This window comes from Triturus cristatus, chromosome 10, assembly GCF_964204655.1.
Source record: "Triturus cristatus chromosome 10, aTriCri1.1, whole genome shotgun sequence".
Classification (NCBI taxonomy): Eukaryota; Metazoa; Chordata; class Amphibia; order Caudata; family Salamandridae; genus Triturus; species Triturus cristatus.
Window position 1 is genome coordinate 413,681,245 of NC_140593.1, and position 24,862 is coordinate 413,706,106.

The 24,862-nt window shown below is 45.3% G+C and overlaps 1 protein-coding gene across 1 annotated transcript in view; it reads right to left on the reverse strand.

The window, feature by feature from the left end:
* Nucleotides 1-24,862, reverse strand: part of LOC146789534 (uncharacterized) — a 317,842-nt gene that overhangs the window by 178,791 nt on the left and 114,189 nt on the right. The window contains exon 10 of the mRNA XM_085631700.1: nt 15,940-16,012. Coding sequence (XP_085487826.1) covers nt 15,940-16,012 — 73 coding nt within the window. The remainder of the gene's footprint in view (nt 1-15,939; nt 16,013-24,862) is intronic.

The following is a 24,862-nucleotide window of genomic DNA, read 5'->3' on the forward strand; positions in this document are numbered from 1 at the left end:
TGAGACATTGTGGGAATGGGATCTCTGGGTTGTCTGGCCAAATGCTTTATGGTATACAATTTGGACTAAGATTCACTCCAGTACACGTTCAGCCAGTTCTCACTCAGACCTTAGATTTCTTTTATAACAGACTTTTTACACTCCTGCTCGTCTTTTTAAACTAAAACTCCTACAACGTGACATTTGCTGCTGATGTCATATACAAGGCACTGTTTTTCACATGTTTTTCTCCTGCCCAACTCTGGCCACTTTTTGGTCCTCAATATGGATTACATTGGAGCCATTACCCATATTTTTCTCCTCTCTTTTTACTGTTTTTGGGTGGTTTGCTGGAAATTTGGCGTTCACACAAACTGCTTGTGAAACTGGTGGATCTCTTGCTTTCTATAGTGAGTTCTGTTATTACCTATAGTGGGAAGTCCACAGATAATATTACTCTACTTATGTGGTGGAATTCAGTTTGTTACCATCATAGACTTGACCGTTACTAACATGATTCCATGAAACTCTCCTTGAAGCATCATCGACTATGAATGACACTCACTAATTATATGTCAAGCGCAGCAAAATAAATGGACTTCCCACCTCCCTCCTAACTATATATTGTATTACTCGCTTCAACGCATTATGGAATGTGTTTATTTTTATCTGATGTATGCTGTTCTCCTTATTTCTAAGGCTTTCACTTGCTTTATTCCCTTTAGCTTCTTCTTTCTACTTCTCATCTCGTTATGTTTCCTCCTGCTTCTTCTATCAATTTAAAACTTGGGGATTGTTCTTGCATTGCCTCTCCAGTTCGAGTCATCAATTTCTTTTTTTTTTCCTAATGTGTAATACAAGTATTATTTTATTTAATTGTTTGAGGTCACAATTTCACATTTTGGCGTATGCAATGTATTGTAATGTATTTTGTGCTGTGTTCAATAAAATGTTGTTTTTTTTTAAAGATGCCATTCCCAAGAATTTTTTGAAATACGGAAGGCCTGAATAGGCCGTAAGGTCACAATTTCACATTTTGGCATATGTAATGCATTGTAATGTATTTTATGCTTTGTTCAATAAGATGTTTTTTTTAAAAGATGACATTCCCAATAATTTTGAGAAATATGGAAGGCCTGAATAGGCCGTAGGGTCCCCAGGTTCCCAGTGACCTAACTAGGTTTAGGAACTCCCCATTCAATAGATTTTTGAATGCTGTTCTTGTATGCTTAATGTGTATAAGCAGATGTTACATGTAAAGCGCTCCAATATCAATAGGTGAAATGGCGCTATAGAAAAACAATGTTAATAAAAAAAAAATTAAAAAGGGAGGAGAGGTGTTTTCACAGTGACTGTATGTAGCAGCTTGAATACAGTGAATACTTGGTTACAGCAGCCACAGTGGCATAAAAGAAGTCCAAGAATTTCTTAGCAACAGATGTCGCACGTGCATGTGACAAGTGGGGAATGAAGACAAGAGGAGTTACTTTCTTGTAAATGGATTTAAATAAGAAGGTTGGCAGGGGAGTGCTCAGCTATCTAGTAATCAAAAAAGAAGAAAGAACAATAAATGTTAAATTCCACTTTGGCTGTCTTGTGGACTTCAGAGACATCTTCTACAGATACTCTTCCAACTGCATTCTCAACCAGTACACATCTTATCTTCTAAGAATGTAAACAGATTCTCCTTACACAGCGACTTTTGAGAATACTCTTCTTTTTTAGGTTTCTGCTGCAAAATCTCTTGCAGTAAAAAAAAATCTTAAAAGGAGTGTACAGCCCACCCATTACTTACCATTCACAGGCTTCGCGGTCACCCTCATTTTCTGGCTTCTCACTGGTCAGAAACATCAGGGTCACATCATATGGTTTCACTTCCTCTTTCCTCAGCTGTTCCCTGAAGCTTGGATCAAGTACTGTTTCCGGCTGGCAGCTAGTATCCTGCACTGGCCGCGCACTTCCGAGGTACTTTTCTTTAACATTTGGCCCCGGACTCCATATGAGTGTGTGTGTTTGTACAGTCTCCTTTTACTTTTTTTATATGGTGCAAACTCGACCTAAAGGTTTTGGAGCGCTTTACATGAGTAGCAGTTGCATTACAGATGGACACATTCAATTTTAGGCACGGAGGGATTAAGTGACTTGCCCAGAATAACAGGATGTTGAGCTTCTCACTGAGACTTAAACCTGGTTCTCCAGCTTCAAAGGAATCCGCACTAGCCGTTACGCCACATCCTCTCTCATTCTCTTCATTGTTTTTATTGCTCCCTCGTTTTCAACAACCCTTCCGTCCACCTACCCCACTGTCTCCTCTGCTCCCTTCCTCCTCCCCTGCACCTTCCTCAGTGTCGCTTGGTATGCACATGGCTTAAAGTTAAAACCAAAAAAAAGCGATATAACACGGTCAATGCTAGCCGCATCATAGCCTTTTTTTTTTTTTTTTACTTTTAGCCATGTTGTACAGCACCCACCGCCACTGAGCAACTTGTCTTAAAACCACATTGACAAAACCAATAGATTTCACAGAGGTGATACCTATTTGGTATTTTTCTTATGATGACCATCCATATTAGCATTTTAATCGAGTTACTTAGATATTATTATTTTGACCTTACCTTGGTTTTATCCAATGTGTGATGATCTCCTTATCATAATTATTGATTTTGTATTTAATGTATTTTAAGAGGATGTTAGATTTTATCTTTACATTTAACTATTGTAATCATTGAGTAATAACTTTTTAAACTAGCCACAGAGAATTGGGACTCCAACATAATTAAGTATACTACCATCAAAATAGCAATAAAAAAGCAAGTACGATCATGCTCTCCTATGTTGGACATTGAAGCTCTGTGAGCTAGAGGCTTTCACGAGACCCAAAGTTCCCCCCACATATCACTCGGCCTTAAACCACATCTTACGCAGCCAGTGGGGAGACCAGCCCTACAGAGGATTCTTGCAGTCAGATTACATCCTCTCCCCCTAAAAGAACTGTACCCAACGGTGAAAGTAAGACTGGTCATCACGGAGTGTCGCCTCGGCAACTATAAACGAGAGTCGCTGGCTCATATCCCACTTTGTGGTCCCGCCTTGCGGCTAGTTCGCTGAATCGACCTAATGCCTATTCTCCTTCAACTGTGCCCACGCACAGCAAACGAGGCACTCCAACAGCTATATTTATTGGACACTATGAAGCACATGGGCAACTTTGCTAAATTTATTTATCACACCCGCACAGCACTTATGGATAAGTCTCTATAGGTCGTCTGTGGCAATCATCCAGGTGAGGGGCCTACCCAGTTTGGCCACTACTGAAAGACTGACTTGTTGCGCCTAAAAGACTGTTATTATTTCCATTGTTTTAAACAAAAAAAGACAGCAAAGGAGGTTTTATGAATATGTTGTGTACACATATTTATTCATTTTTATTTATTTGCTTCTTTTTTATATATATATTGGTTGTTTTTTTATTGTTTTTTATTAACCACACACACAAAAAAAGAATTCATTGAGTAATACAATAAACATACTCACTTAATGGAGACTAGAGCACCACTTGCTTTTATGTCCACGTTTCAAGCTACGTGTATAATTAAATTCTTTGTGGTACTTTTTCTGCGACTTTAATATTACAATTGTTGTTATAATTGAACCAGTTTTCCTACTGCTGTATCACCTCAGTCATCACAGCAGTGTTTTAATGTGATGTACTACAACTCTCTTTCAAGGTTACAAGTCTGCACATAACAAAATGATTTGTCAGTCCAAAAAGCATTATTATTGATAGAGTCTTTGAGACAGCATAACACTTAAGCTGCAAACAGGACAAGCCAAAGCCCAGCATGCATGCCACATACAAGCATGAAAATGGCACCTTAGGTAGTTACCCTAGACCACAAAAGGCAACAAGAAAGCGTTGGATCATAACCATGGGCCTCAAAAATAATATATGAGATAGGGTGAGAAAGTGCACAACTGGCACACTGTAATTTCGCCGGCAGGTCAAAAAATTCTCGCGCCAGAGGTGAGCACCAGCACATACCAAGCACAAACGGATAGGTAAATGTATGATCTGCGTGCAATCGCCTACTTGAATAAAATATTACACTAATTGGTTCACATAAATATTATGTGAGTGAATCTAGAGCATGCATAGTTACAATGACAAAATCTACTGAGCTGTCTCTGATATATTTTTAAAACATTTTGAATAGACCAGCACAGCAATATCTAACATACAAGAGTACCTGTAGGAAACTGTATTAGCATAGGGTGCACACTTAAAGGAGTGATAGGTCTTGCACCAATCCAGACAACCCATATGGTGATTTTAGTGGTCTTTTATAACCTTAAAGCACTCAAAGGGGTATCTGTGGAGAGAGGCCTTCAGGCTTATCTAGAAAGAGTGTAAAGCAGCTTGTTTTACCACATTAAATCAATAGTGTAGATTAGATGAGAAGGAACCACACAGTGTTTATAAATAATAAGTATATAACACAACACAATCACTATCACTTGGTATATCTCCTATCCAGAGATTTCAATAATACACATAAGAATACTTCAAAGAAATCAGGTAAGTAGAACAAATAAACACCGGCCTCCTGGAGAAATCAAACCATATACTAAATAAGTGGAATGCGAACTGCAAAGGGGAATGATACTTGGACCAAAGGACTTAGAAGAGCCTGGGAACCAGGAACCACCCCTGGTAAGTACCAAGGAACCCCAAGAGGGCTGTGTACAGAGTGGAAACTCAGCTGTATGTTTAATAGAAGTCAATGGAGAAGTCGCACTTGCAGTTTTACAGAAAGAGGACCCTTCTCAGAGGATCCCGAAGAAACCCTTTGGAGGATGGAAGGTTGGAGAGCGACCCCACCCGTGGATGGCCCAGGAACCAGGCTACCAGCACTGGGGAAGCCGGGTGCATAGGGATAAAGTGATGACTTGGGAAGAAAGGCCTATGGAGTAGTTTGTGAAGATGTCTGGTGGAATCAAAGAGTGGATTCTTGAAGAGGTAATGACTGATGTCCACTATATGTCTTAAAATCGCTGACCACACTTACAAAGCCTGGAGAATCGATACCTGGGTTTGCAGGGGTGTCCTGCTCGTGCAGGGGCACCCTCACACCTATAACCAAGCGCCCTGCCCTCAGGACTGAAGAGCCTACCATAGGGGTGACTTATAGGTTTTAAGTGCAGAGTCTTTGAACATTAGCAAATGTGACAAGGTAGAAACAAAACGTAAATGTCTTTTAATACCTCATTCTCTCTTCTGAATGCTGGTGTTCTTTTGGTGATGTTGCAGTACCTTCAGGGCGCCTAGTTCCAGCTTCCTTGTACCGGACATGGCTAAAATAATTCTTATTTTTAAAGTTCCCCTTCCCCAGCTACATTGTATTGTATTGTAATTGCATTTATATAGCGCTTACTACCGCTGACGAGGCGTCAAAGTGCTTTTTCGGCGAGTAGCACATGTGTTTTCTTCTTCCCAGTCTTTACTTCCACCATGTGCAAGCAATCATGAACAAAAGTGACCGGAAGTGGCCACAAAGAGGCATCTTAGTATGACCTAAAGACTCCTCAAATAAAGTTTTATTAGCTATAATTATAAAAAGTAACTCCACAGAATAAGATTATGGAAGAGATTTATCGGTATGCAGACCTGATGCTACGCAATATAATACGCACCCACCACTAGATGGCAGCCTAACAGCGATGAGTGCATTGATCGAAGACTGCAGTTCTCTGATCGCGGCAGGTTGAACAAGCATTGGCATAGCCAATAGTCTTGCCTTTGGGACCTTATAAGTGCTTAGTTATCCAGCACAATATCCTTGGTGCAACAAAATCAAGTGTTGCATGGCTAAACACTTATAAGGTCCCAAAGGCACCTTTGTCAAGGTTGACACAACAAGCGTTAAGAGTATTACAGTGGACCTGAAGTGCACCTACAAAGCCTGTCTAGTCAACTGTAGATCTCTTCCCAGACACGTGGAAGCTGTCTGGCTTGCCCTTGTCTCCAAGCACTGGGATATAATGTTCCTAACGGAGACCTGGCTAAGAGACAGTAACAACCCGGACATATCCTTGGCAATCCCACAGGGATATAGGATAGTGACACTTAACAGAGAAACAAAAGACTGGGAGGGAGAATTGCGATAATACTGAGGGAGGACTGGACAATCACTCACAAAAAAATAGAGCATGTGGTGTCAATCGAGGCCCTTCTGTATTGTATAAAATTCTCTCCCAATTCATCCTTCTCAGGAATATTAGTATGTAGACCACCAGACTCTCAGGCAGTGCACCTTCCTGATCTATATGATAATATTGCAGATCTCTCACTGAAGTATGCCAATCTTACGGTACTAGGGGACTTCAATGTCCATATGGACAATGGAAAGTGCCCCCTCGCCGCCAAAAGGACAGATACTCTCCAAGGGTTAAACTTAATACAAAAAGTTACTCTATCCACACATAAATCTGGACACATACTGGATCTAATCTTTACTAATGATCGATCCCTAGAGGTCAAAGTACCTCTTCAGTTAACCTGGTCAGACCACCGACTTATACCTTTCAATCTGACCCGCAGCCTCAGCCCTAAACAGGGGGATCTAACCTATGAGACTAGCAGAAATTGGAATAAACTTGAAGTAGAATCACTAGAAGCAGAACTATTGAACACCCTTCCCGAGTTAACAGGCGACCCCTGCCAGGATAACTCCACTTTTCTCCACTGGGTTATATCTGCACTAGATAATATTATCCCTATGAAGCCTGTAAAGCGCACTAGGAATGAACCCTCCGCCCCCTGGTTCTCTACGGAACTCCAGGCATGTAAAAGTGCATGCAAAAAACTTGAGCGTGCATGGAAGAAAAACTACGATAATGCAGCAAAAAATATATGTAAAATAGAGCTAAAGAAATGTAAGAAACTCAAACATCATGCTATTAGGAATTACATTGCAGAACACATCAAATACTCCAACAACTCCACCACAGAGATTGTCAACCTAGTGCAGGGATTTGTCAAACCGAGCACTAAAGAGCTCGGTTACCCCCTCAGTCACTCTCTGTGAAGACCTAACCAACTATTTCCAGGAGAAATTCCAGGCAATTTATATTTCCTTCCCACAGTGTGAGCAGATAGATAAACCCCCTAGCCTTTCTCAATCATCTAACTACTGGTCAGAATTCTGCCCTTTTAGTTTGGATGCTTCACTGGCTGATCTAAAGAGCATAAGATCAGGTTCACCTACCGACCCTTGTCCGGCCAGGTTTTTTAAGTTACTAGCCACGTGCCTTAACCCGATACGGAACTCTATTTGGAATTCCTCCTTGAGATCAGGCTCCTTTCCTGCACCCTGGAAGACAGCACATGTTAGACCTATCTAAAAGAAGGAGGATGCTGACTCTGCCATTCTCAAAAATTACAGACCGATCTCTTTACTCCCCGTACCCTCGAAAATTCTGGAGAAAGAGGTCCAGAGACAGTTATCAGCCTATCTAGGGTCGAATTCCCTCCTACATGACTCCCAGTCAGGCTTCAGGGCTGGCTATAGCACAGAGACAGCCCTGCTTGAGATGGCAGAGAATGTGTGCGCCACAATAGACCAGGGAAACTGCGCAATGCTGGTGCTACTGGATCTCTCCGCGGCCTTTGACACGGTCTCCCACCAGATACTGATAAAAAGGCTCGAAATGATGGGAGTGACGGGTACCGTACTGGCTTGGTTCAAATCATTCCTTGAAGACAGGTACCAGCTAATCTCCCTCCATCCCCACATTTCTTCGGCGAAAGCCCTTACATGCGGTGTGCCGCAAGGTTCGGCACTGAGCTCGACCCTTTTTAACGTTTATCTTGCCCCTCTAGTTGAAGAATGGGATGTTAAGGCTGTCTCCTACGCTGACGACACCCAGCTGGTGTTCTCCTTTAAAGAACACACGGAGGCAGCCTTCTCCAACTTCAATCAGTGTCTGCTCAATATTTCATCTTGGATGACAGACAACTGCCTGAAGTTAAACACCGATAAAATGGAGGTGCTATTTTTCAACCAGATGCAGCCACCAAGATCAGAACGTTGGTGGCCGGTAGAGCTCAATCTCCATCCTGAACCTGTACAGGTGGCAAAAAACCTAGGTTTTAAATTCGATTCTGCACTTACCGGCAAAGCACAGGTCAATCATGTCTCCTCCCAATGTTTTTGGAAACTAAAAACCCTATGAAGGTTTCTTCATTTTCTCCCGATGGACAGTAGGAAGACGGTGGTGCATGCTCTGATCACCTCACAATTGGACTATGCAACTGTCTGTATTTAGGCCTCCCTGCATATTTAATCAGGAAACTACAGATCATCCAAAACTCAGCTGGAGGGTTGATCAGGAACGTCCCACTCTGCCACCATATCTCCCCTCACCTACAAAGCCTGCACTGGCTTCCAGTAAAGAAAATAATCGAGTTCAAAGCACTAACCATAGCATATAGGGCTCTGAGGGAGAAAGGTCCTAACTATCTGAAAGTAAGAATACAGAAATACACCCAGACTAGGGCCCTTACATCCAACTTCCAGGAACTGTTAGTAACACCTCATTACAAAAAAGCTAGAATCGGTGGATGTTCGTTCTCTGTAAAAACGGCTACATTGTGGAACACCATGCCTCTACACATCAGGAAAGCCAAGACAGAGAGATTGTTCAGGAAAACTTTGAAAACCTGGCTGTTTAGCCTCCCCTGAACCACAATGCTATCGCCATCCATGCTGCTGCTATCGCCGGGACACCCCGCTGGGGGTAGCCGTGCGCTTTATAAGTGGTAATAATAATAATAAAGGCGAGACCTATTAGCTATGCCAATGCTTGTTTTGAGTGAGTGGCTCGTGCAGGTATGCCACTGTGAGGTAGAGATGCTGCGAGTGCTTTTACAGGAGCCCCTGTGACACTACGCCTCTTCAAAATGTATCTTGGGTCTGGTGTAATACTATTCCCATCTTCTCGCACCCAATGCATCCTTAAATGTCCCATGTAAGCCAGGGTTGACACTCCTATTACCCATGCCCTCCAGTGACACTTTACCTGTCACAGGTGGTGGTGGTGGACGTGGTTATGGTGGTGGACGTGGTGGTGGACATGGTGGTGGTGGTTGTGGATGTGGTGCTGGACGTGGTGGTGGACGTGGTGGTGGTGGTGGATTTGGTGGTGGTGGACGTGGTGGCAGTGGATGTGGTGGTGGACGTGGTGGTGGACATGGTGGACGACGTGGTGGAGGTGGTGGTGGTGGTGGTGGACGTGGTGGTGGATGTGGACGTGGTGGTGGTGGACGTGGTGGTGGACGTGGTGCTGGTGGACGTGGTGGTGGACATGGTGCTGGTGGTGGTGGACATGGTGGTGGTGGACGTGGTGGTGGTGGACGTCGTGGTGGATGTGGTGGTGGTGGACGTGGTGTGGACGTGGTGGTGGTGGACGTGGCGGTGGACATGGTGGTGGTGGATGTGGTGGTGGTAGACGTGGTAGTGGTAGACGTGGTGGTGGTGGACGTGGTGGTGGACAAGGTGGTGGTGGACGTGGTGGTGGACATGGTGGTGTTGACGGTGGACGTGGTGGTGGACGAGTTGGTGGACGTAGTGGTGGTGGTGGATGTGGTGGACGTGGTGGTGGTGGACGCGGTGGTGGTGGTGGACGTGGTGGTGGTGGACGTGGTGATGGTGGACGTGGTGGTGGTGGACGTGGTGGATGTGGTGGTGGTGGTGGTGGGCATGGTGGTGGTGGTGGACGTGGTGGTGGATGTGGTGGTGGACGTGGTGGTGGATGTAGTGGACATGGTGGTGGACGATGTGGTGGTGGACATGGTGGTGGATGTAGTGGTGGTGGACGTGGTGGTGGTTGACATGGTGGTGGTGGACGTGATGGTGGAGGTGGCGGTGGTGGTGGTGGACGTAGTGGTGGTGGAGGTGGCAGTGGTGGACTTGGTGGGGGTGGTGGATGTGGTGGACGTGGTGGTGGACGTGGTGGTGGACATGGTGTTGTGGTGGACGTGGTGGTGGTGGACGTGGTGGTGGACGTGGTGGTGGATGTGGTGGTGGTGGACGTGGTGGTGGTGGTGGATGTCGTGATGGTGGATGTGGTGGTGGACATGGTGGTGGACGTGGTGGTGGACGTGATGGTGGTGGACGTGGTGGAGGTGGACGTGGATGTGGTGGTGGATGTGGTGCTGGTGGACGTTGTGGTGGCGGACGTGGTGGTGGTGGATGTGGTGGTGGACGTGGCGGTGGACGTGGTGGTTGTGATGGACGTGGTGGTGGTGATGGACATGGTGGTGGTAGATGTAGTGGTGGTAGACGTGGTGGTGGTGGACGTGGTGGTGGACGTGGTAGTGGCGGTGGATGTGGTGTACGTGGTGGTGGTGGACGTGGTGGTGGATGTGGTGGACGTGGTGGTGGTGGACATGGTGGTGGATGTGGTGGTGGACGTGGACGTGGTGGACGAGGTGGTGGATGTGGTGGTGGTGGCGGAGGTGGTGGTGGTGGATGTGGTGGTGGACACGGTGGTGGTGATGGACATGGTGGTGATGGATGTGGTGGTGGTGGACGTGGTGGTGGACATGGTGGTGGTGTCGACGGTGGATGTGGTGGTGGTGGACATGGTGGTAGTGGACACGGTGGTGTAGGTGGTGGTGGTGGACGTGGTGGATGTGGCAGTGGTGGACATGGCGGTGGACATGGTGGTGGTGGACGTGGTGGTGGCGGTGGACGTGGTGGTGGCAGTGGTGGTGGTGGTGATGGTGGACGTGATGGTGGACATGGTGGTGGTGGATGTGGTGGTGGTGGACGTGGTGGTGGACATGGGGGTGGTGGTGGATGTGGTGGTGGAGTTGGTGGTGATAGACGTGGTGGTGGTGGATGTGGTGGTGGACGTGGTGGTGGTGGATGTGGTGGTGGACGTGGTGTTGGTGGACGTGGTGGACGTGGTGGATGTGGTGATGGACATGGTAGTGGTGGATGTGGTGGATGTGGTGGTGGTGGACGTGGTGGTGGTGGACGTGGTGTTGTGGTGGACGTTGTGGTGGTGGACGTGGTGGTGGTGGACATGGTGGTGTTGGACATGGTGGTGGACGTGGTGGTGGACGTGGTGGTGGACTTGGTGGTGGTGGTGGATGTGGTGTTGGTGGTGGACGTGGTGGAGGTGGTGGACGAGGTGGTGGACATGGTGGTGGTGGTGGACATGGTGATGGTGGATGTGGTGGTGGTGGACATGGTGGTGGTGGATGTGGTGGTGGTGGACGTGGTGGTGGACGTGGTGGACGTGGTGTACATGGTGGATGTGGTGGTGGACATGGTGGTGGTAGTGGTGGTGGTGCTGGTGGACGTGGTGGTGGTGGACGTGGTGGTGGTGATGGACATGGTGGTGGTAGACGTAATGGTGGTAGACGTGGTGGTGGTGGACATGGTGGTGGACGTGGTGGTGGCGGTGGATGTGGTGGACGTGGTGGATGTGGTGGTGGTGGACGTGGTGGTAGAGGACATGGTGGTGGTGGTGGAGGTGGTGGTGGATGTGGTGGACGTGGCAGTGGTGGACGTGGCAGTGGACATGGTGGTGGTGGACGTGGTAGATGTGGTGGATGTGTTGGTGGTGGTGGATGTGGTGGTGGTGGACGTGGTGGTGGCAGTGGACGTGGTGGGGGTGGTGGATGAGGTGGTGGTGGACGTGGTGGTGGTGGACATGGTGGTGGTGGACATGGGGGTGGTGGTGGATGTGGTGGTGGAGGTGGTGGTGATAGACGTGGTGGATGTGGTGGTGGACGTGGTGGTGGTGGACATGGTGTTGGATGTGGTGGTGGTGGACGTGGTGGTGGTGGACGTGGTGGTGGACGTGGTGGTGGTGGACGTGGTGATGGACGTGGTGGTGGTGGACGTGGTGATGGACGTGGTGGTGGTGGACGTTGTATTGTGGTGGACGTTGTGGTGGTGGTGGATGTGGTGGTGGACGTTGTGGTGGACGTGGTGGAGGTGGTGGATGTGGTGGACGAGGTGGTGGACATGGTGGTGGTGGACGTGGTAGTGGTGGACATGGTGGTTGTGGATGTGGTGGTGGACGTGGTGGTGGACGTTGTGGTGGCGGACGTGGTGGTGGACGTGGTGGTGGTAGTGGTGGTGGTTGTGGACGTGGTGGTGGTGGTGGTGGTGGACGACTATTGGGTAGGAGGGTGCAGGCAGAATGCAGAAGGCGAGGAGGTTCTTGAAGGGGGCACATGGGAGAGCAGAAAGAGGCCGAATATTATCCGGGTTCTCAGTTCTAACATATTTATTCAAAGTATTGGTTTGGTTCTAAAGGCATTTGCTTCTTGCTGAGAAAAGAAACTTAATCGGCCTTTCAAACACTGAAATTAATTTCTGTTTGCAGGCTCATATACTCGTTGTCCTAGTCAAGCGTGTCCATGCACTATAAAATATAATGCTTTGGATTCTGTATCGTATTACTGCTTCCAGGGAGCTATCAGAGGAGGAAAGGGTAACCTCCGCCATTTAGCGATATCTCTTTTAGCCAGCTGAAAATATAAGTTAATATAGTGCGGAAGAGCACAAAACAAAATAAAACATTAAAAATATACAGAGCCTTATCACAGCACGGGAGGGGCAAAGACCAAAATGGCGGGAGGGGCAAAGACCAAAATGGCAGAAGGGGGTAGAGGTTCGGCATGCGGCGTGCCATCGAATTGAAAGGCAACTGACATGGCCTGCATCCTAGACACACACAGCGTTTCCCTTGCGGGAGCGAGCAGTGGCACCATCTGTTTTCGACATAATTACAAACAGATGGCGCCAAAGCTCGCTCCTGCAAGGGAAACGCCAAACGTGCACGCGTTGCAATAGAAAGCAATGCAAAACGTGCACGTTTTTGGGCAAAATGCTGATCGATTCCAAAAGGTCCCCTCCTATGCAGCGCATGCGCGCTGTGTAGGCGACACCTAAAAATGGCGCCACTTTAGAAAGAATGGTGATAAGTGGGAGGCTAAAGGTAAGAATGGAGTCTCGCCTCAGATTATCGAAACACTGTAAATCACAGATCATTGTAACTTATTTCAGTAGTTTTATCCAATAAAAAATATTAAATGTATGTGTGCAGGGTCAGGTATAACGTGCGTTTTGTTCAAAATGAAGCTCAGTGTCTTTAACTTTCCAGCCTGTTGCTGACACACAACCCCCAGGTGGATTGCAGGTCATAGCCCTAACCTGTCTAGTGGTTTCATACAGTTTCGCAAACCAGCTAGAGACTCGACGTGAAATTTACATTCAATACATACGATGCTCCTCACTCAAAATGGCGGGAGGGGCAAAGACCAAAATGGCAGAAGGGGGTAGAGGTTCGGCATGCGGCGTGCCGTCGAATTGAAAGGCAACTGACACGGCCTGCATCCTAGACACACAGAGCGTTTCCCTTGCGGGAGTGAGCAGGGGCACCATCTGTTTTCAACATAATTACAAACAGATGGCGCCAAAGCTCGCTCCTGCAAGGGAAACGCCAAACGTGCACGCGTTGCAATAGAAAGCAATGCAAAACGTGCACGTTTTTGGGCAAAATGCTGATCGATTCCAAAAGGTCCCCTCCTATGCAGCGCATGTGCGCTGTGTAGGCGACACCTAAAAATGGCGCCATATTTAGAAAGAATGGTGATAAGTGGGAGGCTAAAGGTAAGAATGGAGTCTCGCCTCAGATTAACGAAACACTGTAAATCACAGATCATTGTAACTTATTTCAGTAGTTTTATCCAATAAAAAATATTAAATGTAGGTGTGCAGGGTCAGGTATAACGTGCGTTTTGCTCAAAATGAAGCTCAGTGTCTTTAACTTTCCAGCCTGTTGCTGACACACAACCCCCGGGTGGATTGCAGGTCATAGCCCTAACCTGTCTAGTGGTTTCATACAGTTTCGCAAACCAGCTAGAGACTCGACGTGAAATTTACATTCAATACATACGATGCTCCTCACTCTTTAGAAAGGGTAAAAGGTGATGATTTTCTGGGAACAATTCTCCCGAAGCTTTCCAAAACAGGACATTGTTTACAGCTGCAGCACACTCTACTGTGTTGCATTTGCATTTAAATAGCGGCTTGGGTTTTTGTTCTGTGGAGGCGACTGAGGTGGGTCCGGAAATATCCCAAAGAAATAGTCAATAATGTAAACGCTTTCAAAAATATCTCCCAGCAGAATGATTCCAAATCAAACTTGTGCCAGGTAAAGCCATCCCTTTGTATGAAAACTGCTGGCGAGAAGAACGAAAGGCTGTATTGGGAGCTGCATGTGAGTGAACAGGTCTGAAAACTACTCGCATGGTGCAATGCTGCCTCCTGGTGTATACCAAGAGATGCATTTACGTTCACATTCGATGTTTGACTCATCAATACCATTCTCACGAGAGTTCAGATGAAATTTTTTGGAGTTCTAATCCTGTCCCTTGTAGTTCGACAATTCAGTTTTGGAAGAACACTGTTTTGTGTGTTAATCAGCTCGACTGACTTCTGGACACACGTTGGGAATCTAGGGCCGAACAGTAAACAAATTTGCTGAATGCGCTGCCGATTTTGGAGCTGGGCAAATCACTTAATCTCCCCGTGCCTACCATAAATGAATGTAACCTTGTGTAACGTAACTGGTTACGCGCTATATAAATCTGCAAAAAAAATGCAGCATGGTCTGAACCACGCTGCTCATATGGTTCTGTACGTCCGAGACGAAAACAATATCACAGATGTTGTGGAGAAGCCAGGGAACGTAGGGAATGAGTCGAGTCAGGGGCCCGGCTTCGCTGTAAAAGTCAAAGCACAAGTCAAGCCAAATGTGCGGTGAGAAGGCCGGTGCCGTAGGGAGGAAGTGCAGGAGCAGTTGCGTGCTGACTTATTGGTGGATATTGGCACGCTCTAACAGGCTGGGCCCCTGATAGGCTGGTAGTGCAGACAGTCACAGGCTGGGCCCCCTGATAGGCTGGTAGTGCAGACAGTCACAGGCTGGGCCCCCTGATAGGCTGATAGTGCAGACAGTCACAGAACAGGATTCCGCTACACAGGGTTCTGATTCCGGAGAAGAACGCGGTTAGCTTTTAATCAGTGTCACTAATTTGAGGTCTCTGTATCTCGGTACCAGCCGGGGATGGTCATTATTTTTAGGTTGCAGAGGCATCTTCAAGTCAAGGGGCACCACATGAAATGGTTGGCACCTGCCGGGGGCGATGGACTTGTTAGCCTAGGAAACCTAGATGCTCCTCTCCCGTCTCACCGAAGGGTGATATAGAGTCCCACAACGTCGTCATCATGCTTCTGTCTACCACCGGGTCTCATGCCGCACTATAGATGTGTTCATGTATGAAAGGATTTGACAGCATATAGAGGGCAAAGACAAGATAGAAGAGGGGAACTCCCTGGAAACACAATCTAGCTTGAGTGAGCAGGACTAAAACGTTTCTTGGTCTCACCCTATATCAGGGGTCTCCAACCTTTTGTGTGGTGATAGCTACTTCTGCTCATGGCTACTTCTCCTGAGCTACTAGCAGTTTTTCTAACTGTAGTGACAACACGTGTTAACATTACAGTTTGACCACCCTAAGAACGATTATCAGTAGTGACCAAAGTATTCCAGGCAAGGTTACCAGCAGAAATGCCAGGAAAATGTTTATCAGCATTAAATGCCTCCACTTGACTCATGAATTAACATTCAAATCTTCACATGCCCCATGGCACAAAGGACATAACCACAGCAATGTCTCCCCAACACAGTTTTTCATTCAGGTAAAAACTTTACATGTGTTTTGGAATTACAACCGTTTGTCTTCATCAGCATATCAGTTTCTGAAAATGCACATATTTTCTATCAAATGCCAGGTTATATTGGCAACATAAAATCCCAAAAACTATAAAGAAAAATGATACTCCTAAACTGTAAAACTTACAAAATTATATATCTTACCATGAGCAAACCCTACTGACATCCACATTGCAATCAGATTTGCAGTCTCAGAAAGTACTCTTGAGAAGAACTCCTGAAATAAAACAAGTTGCAAGCTTACATTCAACCAACAGTTATATAGGAGCAATTTAGATAACTATAAAAATGATCTAGAACTCCTGGCACAAATTGTTTATTATTGTCGTAATCTTCAACTTAAATTAAAAAAAAACATTTGACAAACCTAAAAGAGTCTCAGTTGTAGTCCATTGTGCCATATGATGACTGAAAAAAGATGAGGTTGACTAGTCTTCAGTGTTTACATATGATCTGACTTATTCACAGGCTCGCCTCAGGATTTTTGGAACTAAAAGAATTCTACACATGAAGTGCTTCTTAGCAGTATACAACACTGCGCCCCACTAGTCTTCAAACACAGTGATTTACTTAGCAAAAAACATACTGAATGTTTAATGCTGGAAATGAAAATAAGTTACTTACCTGTAAATGCAGTTATCCAGCATTGGTATCTTTCACAGATTCACATGGTTGAATCATTCCCCGTCATCCAAGTGGGAGTCCTGCGGTATGATCAAGCAGTATGATAAAAGTATCATGGGCTATAATGGCCCCAGGCCATCAGTTTAACAGACTGTCTATGTTCTTGTTAAAAAATTGCCAACGTTTAAACTATAACTAATCAGCTGTTAGCACCCCTTAGAACACTCCCAAGAGAGGCAGAGTCCCTCAGATTTTCCAGCACAAGTGTGAGTAATATCCTAGCCATAAGGGGAGCCTCTCTGGGGATAATGGTGGGTCGCATGTGAATCTATGAAATATACAAATACTGGATAACTGCAGTTACAGATAAGTAACTTATTTTCTTATCCAGTATTGGGGTACCTTTCATAGATTCACATGCTTGAATCTGAGTAGCAAGCAGTATCATGATAAATGTAATTACCCTTAGTGAATAGTGGGTAACAATAATATATATTTGCAGATAAATCATTTAAAGAGCATAATGATGGAAATTCCCATATCCACATAAATAATCATGCAAACATTTTTAGCATCTTCACTGAGACGAGCATTTATGTGTAAACCTTGTAACTAAGCAAAATTGAGAAAACTGTTGAGCAGTTACATACCAATGTGAAGAAACATTTAAAATCCTGAACAAAATGAAGAAAAACATCTACTTAAAGAGCCTCACCTTATGGGAATAGATGACGTAATACCGCCTGGCCTATAGGTGCGTCAGTACGCTGCACTGATTCCATACAGTACTGCTGCATAAACGTGTGGGTGCTCTTCCACGTCGTAGCGCAGCATATTTCCTCTAGTGGATTGCCTGCAAACAGAGCAGCCGAAGTGGAGATTGCTTTTGTCGAATGCGGGTTTGACCGCTTTGAGACGGGAAAATTGAATTGCTGCAGATATCCATCTGGTAATGGTTGGTTTTGTCACTACGGTGCCTTGATGGCCTTGTCCATAGGCCACCTTTAGCTGGTCAGTTTTCTGGATGCTCTTAGTTCTTTGCAGGTAGAATTTGAGACATCGTTTAATGTCCAAAGAGTGCAGAGCCTGCTCAGCCGGCGTGACGGGATTGGGAAAGAAAGTCCTGAGAACAACAGGCACATTGAGGTGAAATTGTGAAGGAACCGTTGGTATGATTTTAGGATTTGTCCTGAGAACCACAGAGTTATCAGTGAAGAGAAGGAAAGGTTCTTTAGTGGGAAAAGCCTGTATCTTACTAACCCTTCTGGTAGAAGTGAGAGCGAGGAGAAGAGCTACTTTCCATAAGAGAAATGCGAGGTCAGATCAATGAATGGCCTCGAAAGGTTGCTTCATGAGTTGCGAGAGAACCACGTTAAGATGCCATTCCAGTAGAGGAGCTCTCACCGGAGGGAAGATTCAACATAATCCTTTCATGAACTGCTTTACGAGTCTTGTAGAACGGAGAGACAAAGTTGTAGAAGAACATCTGTATCAAGAGATTGTATTGAGGTGGACCTTTACCAATGCATAGACCAGACCTGATTTCGCCAGGGAGACTAGATGAGGTAAGATCTGCTCTCGAGAAGAGCAGAACGGATGCAGATTGTTCTGTTTGCATCAAATGCAGAATCCTTTCCATTTTAACCTGTAGGTCTTGTTGGTGCCGTCCACTCTAGACCTTGTGGAAATGTGGATTTTCCTGATCAGTTATGTCCCCTATCTTGGACCCCAACGGTTCTATGTGCATGTTGCAAACACATGTATGTTCCCTCCAGTTCCAGTTTCGAAGACGCAAACACATGTGCGTCCACCATCAACATGTCCTCTGTCAGATCCGCCATCAATGGGCTGGATATTCGATTCCTAAGTATGAAAGGCCACCGACTTTATATGGCTAAGTTACTCCATTTTTGCAGTTCAGGCAGAGTAGGCCCGATTCTGTCCTCAAAGCCTTTCCCTGCTCTCTGCCTCTAACAGCATCAGTTTAAGCTCGCATCTGTATCCATGAACTTTGTCCTACTTCCTGTGCAGCTAACGGTGCCTACCTCGGCCAGTTTCGCCTGCCTGCCAAGAAGCTGTATTTCACCTTCGAATTATCTACTTTGCTCCTCAGCCGATGCATTCCTGTCTAGTAGTTTAGGTAAACATTTCCTTTTGCTCCCAAGCAAAGGGCTCGGTTTTTTTCTGTCCTCATGCAAGTAAATCATAGCCCTGTTGCCATGGAAAGTTTCTGCCTCTTGCATCTCATATAGACACTTAGACGCTTGTGCACGTACACACAGTCAGTATAGAATAGATTCTGTCCGAGAGTCCTTCCTTGTGGATAACATAGTTCTTTAAACATAGGATGTTAGATATGATTTGGGATTAGGTTGACTTGACCCCCCAGACTTTTTGTCTCCACATGTAGAGCTAAATGTCAAGTCCCCTTCACCCCCTAGTTACACGTCAATTACACGTCATGCCGCTGCGCGCGCATCTATGCCAAGTATTATCTTATAGATCCACCTATGCATAACATCATAACCAATCATGTTTCTTTTTACTCCTTATTACGCCCATTTTCGGTTACGCACTTACAGTATCGTTTCTCTTATCAATTGTTACGCCTTCTACATTGGTTTCATTGTAATGTATGTTCTATAAAAGCAATTTCCTGTCAATAAAGTATGTACTTCACTTCCTGAACCCCCGTGGTGACGGAACCTGAAGGCCGCGACTCGAGTCGGCCATTTTGGAATAAAGCCCATTCAGAAACCTCTTATACCACGGATTCTGCCTCTTATTATTCTGAGCTATTTTATTTAAGACTCCGTATGAAATTCAGTCCAGGTAATAGAATATTTACCACATAATGGCGCCCGAATAGGGACACTTTCTCATCTCACGCGCCGGCGGTGCGTTGCAGGCCCGGTCTCCTGCCACAGCTGGACGGACCATAACGCGTACCAGCAGGATTTCCTGTAGCTCCCTCCGGTCAAGCGGGGGCGACTGAGGCTGCGATCAACCCAGACGAGGCGGTGAGAAGTGCGAAGTATCCCGACCAGAGCCTAGCTGAGAGAGCAAGATCCGAGGTATACAGAGGCCCACCAGGTTTTCGAAGTCCCGATGTCCAGAGGGTCCGATGTCCGCAGTCATCGAGTCCAGTCCATTCTCCGAGGCCTTCCGTTTCAAGGAGCTACCCGGTGAGTACCATCGCCGGGGAGGCGTGTTGACGTGCACATAGGTTGTGCCGGTCAAGACGGATTTGGGTACACAAATCCGGTCTGCACTGTTTAGCAGTGTATATGTACTGTTTAGCAGTATATCAAGTATTCCGAGGTATCTAGTTATTGTCAAGAATTATGCTTGGTGATTTAGTCATGCAGACGATCATCATTGCTGCTTATTTTAAAGGTTAAAAAAAAAATGTCTTAATGTTTAATGTTAAATGTGTTAAACGTCTTGCATATTGTGGTATGAATGGTTGTTCATTAGTGTGCTTTTGTATTAAGTGTGTTCAAAATTAAGTATCGGATCAGTTGTCAATATGCCGCTCTTTTCGAAATTAAGACAGATCACTACTAGGAAAGGGGTACTCGAAGAAGCCGTCCCTATTCCTCCTAGGGATACTCCAGGGCACTTCATGTATCACAAACATGGCTTAGACGCTATATTATTTCTTGATTTATGGGTAGATTACACCAAGGGATTGCCAGAAAGTCAAAGGTGGCCCGCAGCGGGAACCTGGGATGCAGAGTGCATCATGAAAGTTGAGGAAGAATTATGGAAAAGAAAGGTCAGACAGTCACAGAAAGACGCTGTTGAGTTATGGCGTAAAGAATCTCATAGACGTACAGAAAAAGCACGTAGACAGGAAGAGAAGAGTAAAGAAAGTTCAAATAAAGTTCAAGAAAATCTATTAATTGAGGAAGGTATCAGAGTGAAATCAGAACAAGTGGATAGACAGAGAAATGCCCTTATGAATGGTATGTATCCCCTTCTAGCCGAAGGATTACCTAAGGCTGCTCCAGAGATACCAAAAGACTTGCCACCCCCATTGTTTCCAATCAAGGCACATCCTAAGGGGCACCCTAGAACAGCGGAAGATGTTTTTCTTTCCTCATATTTAGATGACGTAGCTCCCGAGTATGCTAATTCCGCCCCACATAGACTGCATACCAGGGAGATCCAACGCCAAGATCCAGCACCCGTATCCCTACAGCAACAAGTCGAGTCACAAGTTCCGGCAAGCACATCTGTCTCCGCATCTGTCCCTACAGGTACTTCCATGGCTGTGTCCACACCTATAGTTGCTGTGTCACGTTCGACGAATCCATTCACACCCGACGCCCCAGATGGGGCCACGGGAGGTGCTAGCAATACTTTTACGCCACCTAGAATAAATAAACTTGTTTTTCAAGAGTCAGCGCATTCACGTACACCCAAATTCGTAAGTGAACGTGCGCTTAAGGAACTTCTTATAGATTGTAGATATGACCCAGTGGTCGGTAAAGAGGACGAAATGGTCCTGGCATCATTACGCATCAGACGAGCCGCAGGATATTTAGCGAAGTTACCAGGAATAACTGCGCATCTAGAGAAAATATATCATTTTGTTCAAACAGGGCGAGATCCAGAATGTATTAATAGAGCTATGGAATTCCAGAAAGTAGAGATACAGGGGGAACTGTTACGTTTCCTCATAAACTGTGTGATCAGAAATCAAGACCGACCGGGGGTAGACCCGAATGCAATGCTTATTCTTACAAGATGGAGCCAGAATATATCAGAAGGGAGACACGATAAGCAAAATTGTATAATAGCCATGTGCCGAAAGATCCGTAAAGAAATAGAACGTATTCATGAAGAAAGATTGGAAACAGACGAGTTCGAGCAAGATGAAATGTCCGAATCAGGGGATTCCGTAAGACAGTCGGACACCATAGCCTATGTAGGTAGAGGAAGATCCTGTAATAATACTAGATGTTTTTCTGATCCAATACACTCTGTATGTCCAAATAATAGCAGGACGTATCCGACGCCAATAATAAATCTGAAGTCTCCTGAACATTTGTTTCAAGCCGCAGATAAAATACTCCGAGAACGAAGGGGTTACCACCTCCTCGATTCCATGGATGAGCAAGAATTAGCCAGATCAGCCGTCCACTGGATTGACAGTCCTGGAAAATACGGTGATGAGACCGTAGCACACACGTTTTTTAACCTCAGTCCAGATGAACAACGTTTAGCTGGAATCTATATGATTCAGCAACTCCTTATATTATATAAGAGCCAACATGCTGATCCTGGTCCTTTACCTGATATATTAACTGAACTACTCACGAATAGATGGAGAGGTTCTAGTAACAAGTTAATTAAAGAAATATTAGTGTCACGTAAACAGTACGTCCTTTTTGTAAGCCCAGATCCTTTCTCGCTGCCCAGCAAGGAAAGAATGCCGTATTACATGGATAGACAAAATCCCTTACGAGAAGTGCACCCAATAAAAGGCGAAGACAATCAGTTTCACCGTGTATTTGTATACACACCCATAACAAAAATTGAATTGTTAGAAATGAAGAAAGTAGTACCCAGTCATGACAAAGACCCAGCGGGTTTTCACCGAGAAATTAAAGACATGTTACTGATGGGAGAGTATACCTATCCGGATATTATGACGATATTAAAGGTGCTAATGCCTGCTGGCATTTATGAAAAGCTGAAAGAAAAAGAGTGGGAAGTGGGAGACCAAAAAATAGATTGGACAGCATTAGAAGCAGAGGAAAGGGCCCGAACTGCAGGTTCAGGGCTCGGGGATAAAGTTAAAGCATTACCAGGTTTACTAGTACAAGTACTGCCACGTTTATTAACTACGAAAAAGGAAGATTGGGGTGCAATCTCAGCCTGTAAACAAAAGCATGATGAAGACACAAGTGATTATTATGCCCGATTTGAAAAATGTTTTGGTGTAAATAGTGGTATAAAAGCAAGTAGTGAGTCGTATCCACATTTATTTGTGACAAAATTAGTGGAAAATGCATTGCCTCCAGTGAAGAATAGGATATTGAAATTTGAGAGTACCTGGCAAAGTAACACTCCGTCACAAATGCTACAAATGTTACAGTATCATCACAATAGAATTAGAGATGAACAAGAACACGAACAAAGACGTATGAAGGATACAAAAATGAAAATGCTAGTTTCCCAGACAGTACCAGCGGATGGTCACAAAAAGGGTGTGACACATTCCGGAGATTCAGCAGTTCCTGTAAAGGGAACATGCAATTACTGTAAACAACTAGGCCATTATGTACACGATTGTCAAGTCCTGAAGCGTAATATAGCTATAGGTATTGCGAAAGAAAGACCACGACCACTCAGACAGGATCAGAATGAACAAGGAGCTACGCAGCATGGACAGTCCATGCCAGCTCAGCAACAGTCTATGCCAGCCTTACAACAACCCATACAGTTTGTGCCAGCTGCACCACCGATGCCTGCTACTGCCACACAAACCACAACACGACAAATGTATCAGACTGCACAGTATGAATATCCTGAGTATCAGCGTTACGCATGAACTAGCCTAGAGAGGGAAGTTGACTTACCCCTTATTGAGATTCCTGTAGATCAAGAAGGACCTTATGTACATAGTGAATTATTAGGTCAAGATAGAAAATTCTTACTCGATACGGGGGCAAGTCGAACAACAATAAAGCGTAGTGAAGTTCCAGGGGCACCCCTCTCAGGCTCTCAAAATGTTTCCCTTGGTTTCTCAGGAAAGCCTATTGTTAATGAGGTATCACAGCCACTTCCACTTACGATTGGTCCCTTGACACGAACTACTGATTTATTGCTTACCAAATCTTGTCCAGAAAACCTGTTAGGTATAAAGACATTGAAAGCCCTAGGGGCTATTATCTGTTGTTCTCCGGAAGGAGTAAGATTGTTTTTACGTGATTTTAAAGGTCATTATGTATCCAGAGACATGGATCGCCGATTACAGACTTTACCAGCACATCTATGGGCACAAGGCCCTACTGATGTTGGTTGCATGAACATTACACCATACCGAGTCACATTAAAGGCAGGAGTGGTACTACCACGAATGCGACAATACAAGTTACCACAAGATGCTGTAGTGGCTTTACTACAAATCATTGACGAGCTAATTGCCCAAGGAGTAGTTGTAGAAACAGACTCCAATGTATGTAATTCACCGATAATTCCGATTCTTAAACGAACAGATCCTACAGCCCCGCCAGTATATCGATTGGTTATTGATTTACGCGAATTAAACAAATGCATTGTGCCACAATTCCCTGTGGTCCCCGATATCTCATCATTATTGACAGCCATTGATTCCGAAGCAACATTCTTTACTGTAATTGATCTCAAGAATGCCTTTTTCAGCGTCCCCATAGATCCGGAAAGTCAATATTTGTTCGGATTCAGTTTAAATGGGCGCAGTTTTAAATTCTCACGCGCTCCTCAAGGATTTACAGAAAGCCCCAGCATCTATAGCCAAGCACTGAAACGAGAACTCGACAGTATCCACATGCCAGTTAACACTGCACTGCTTCAATATGTCGATGATCTGCTGATCACCGCGAGAAGCGAACCCGAATGTGAAAAGGCTTCTCTGACAGTTTTACATTTTCTAGCCGACAAGGGGCACAAGGTGTCTCCTTCTAAGCTGCAATTCTGTGTCCAGCGAGTTATTTATCTTGGTCACTCGCTGTCCAAGGAGGGAAGGCAGCTTACACCAGATCGCATTCAGTTAATTGCTAACATGTCAATACCCAAGACACAAAAGGAGGTGCGGGCTTTCATAGGCCTCACTTCATATTGTAGGCAGTGGATCCCTCAGTACGCATTTCTAGCAAAACCACTCATTCAGTTGACAACACAGGAGGCAGCCACATCGACTGTCCTCCCTTGGACTCAGGATCACACACAAGCTTTTGAAAGCTTAAAGAAAGCTCTATGTCAAGCACCTGTTTTAGCGACACCATGTTACAGCAAACATTTTACACTCTTTGTTACAGAACGCGAAGGTACTGCCTTGTCAGTACTCACTCAGGAACAAGCAGGATCACACAAGCCATGTGCTTATTTCTCTAGTACATTAGATCCCGTAGCTCAGGCTTTGCCTGCGTGCCTGAAATCAGTGGCAGCAACAGCTTTAGCAATCAGACAAAGCGATGCCATAGTGTTAGGACATCCATTGACAGTACAAGTACCACATGCAGTAGAAGTTCTTGTGAACCGAACGCAAACACAACACCTGACCATAGCAAGACTTACCGGTTATGAACTGACATTGTTTCAGCCACACATAGAGATCCGACGTTGTAATACATTGAATCCTGCTACACTTTTACCTGTAATTGGAACAGACCCACTAGCTCATGATTGTGTTGAAGTTATTGAAATAAAGACGAAACCCAGACAAGACTTA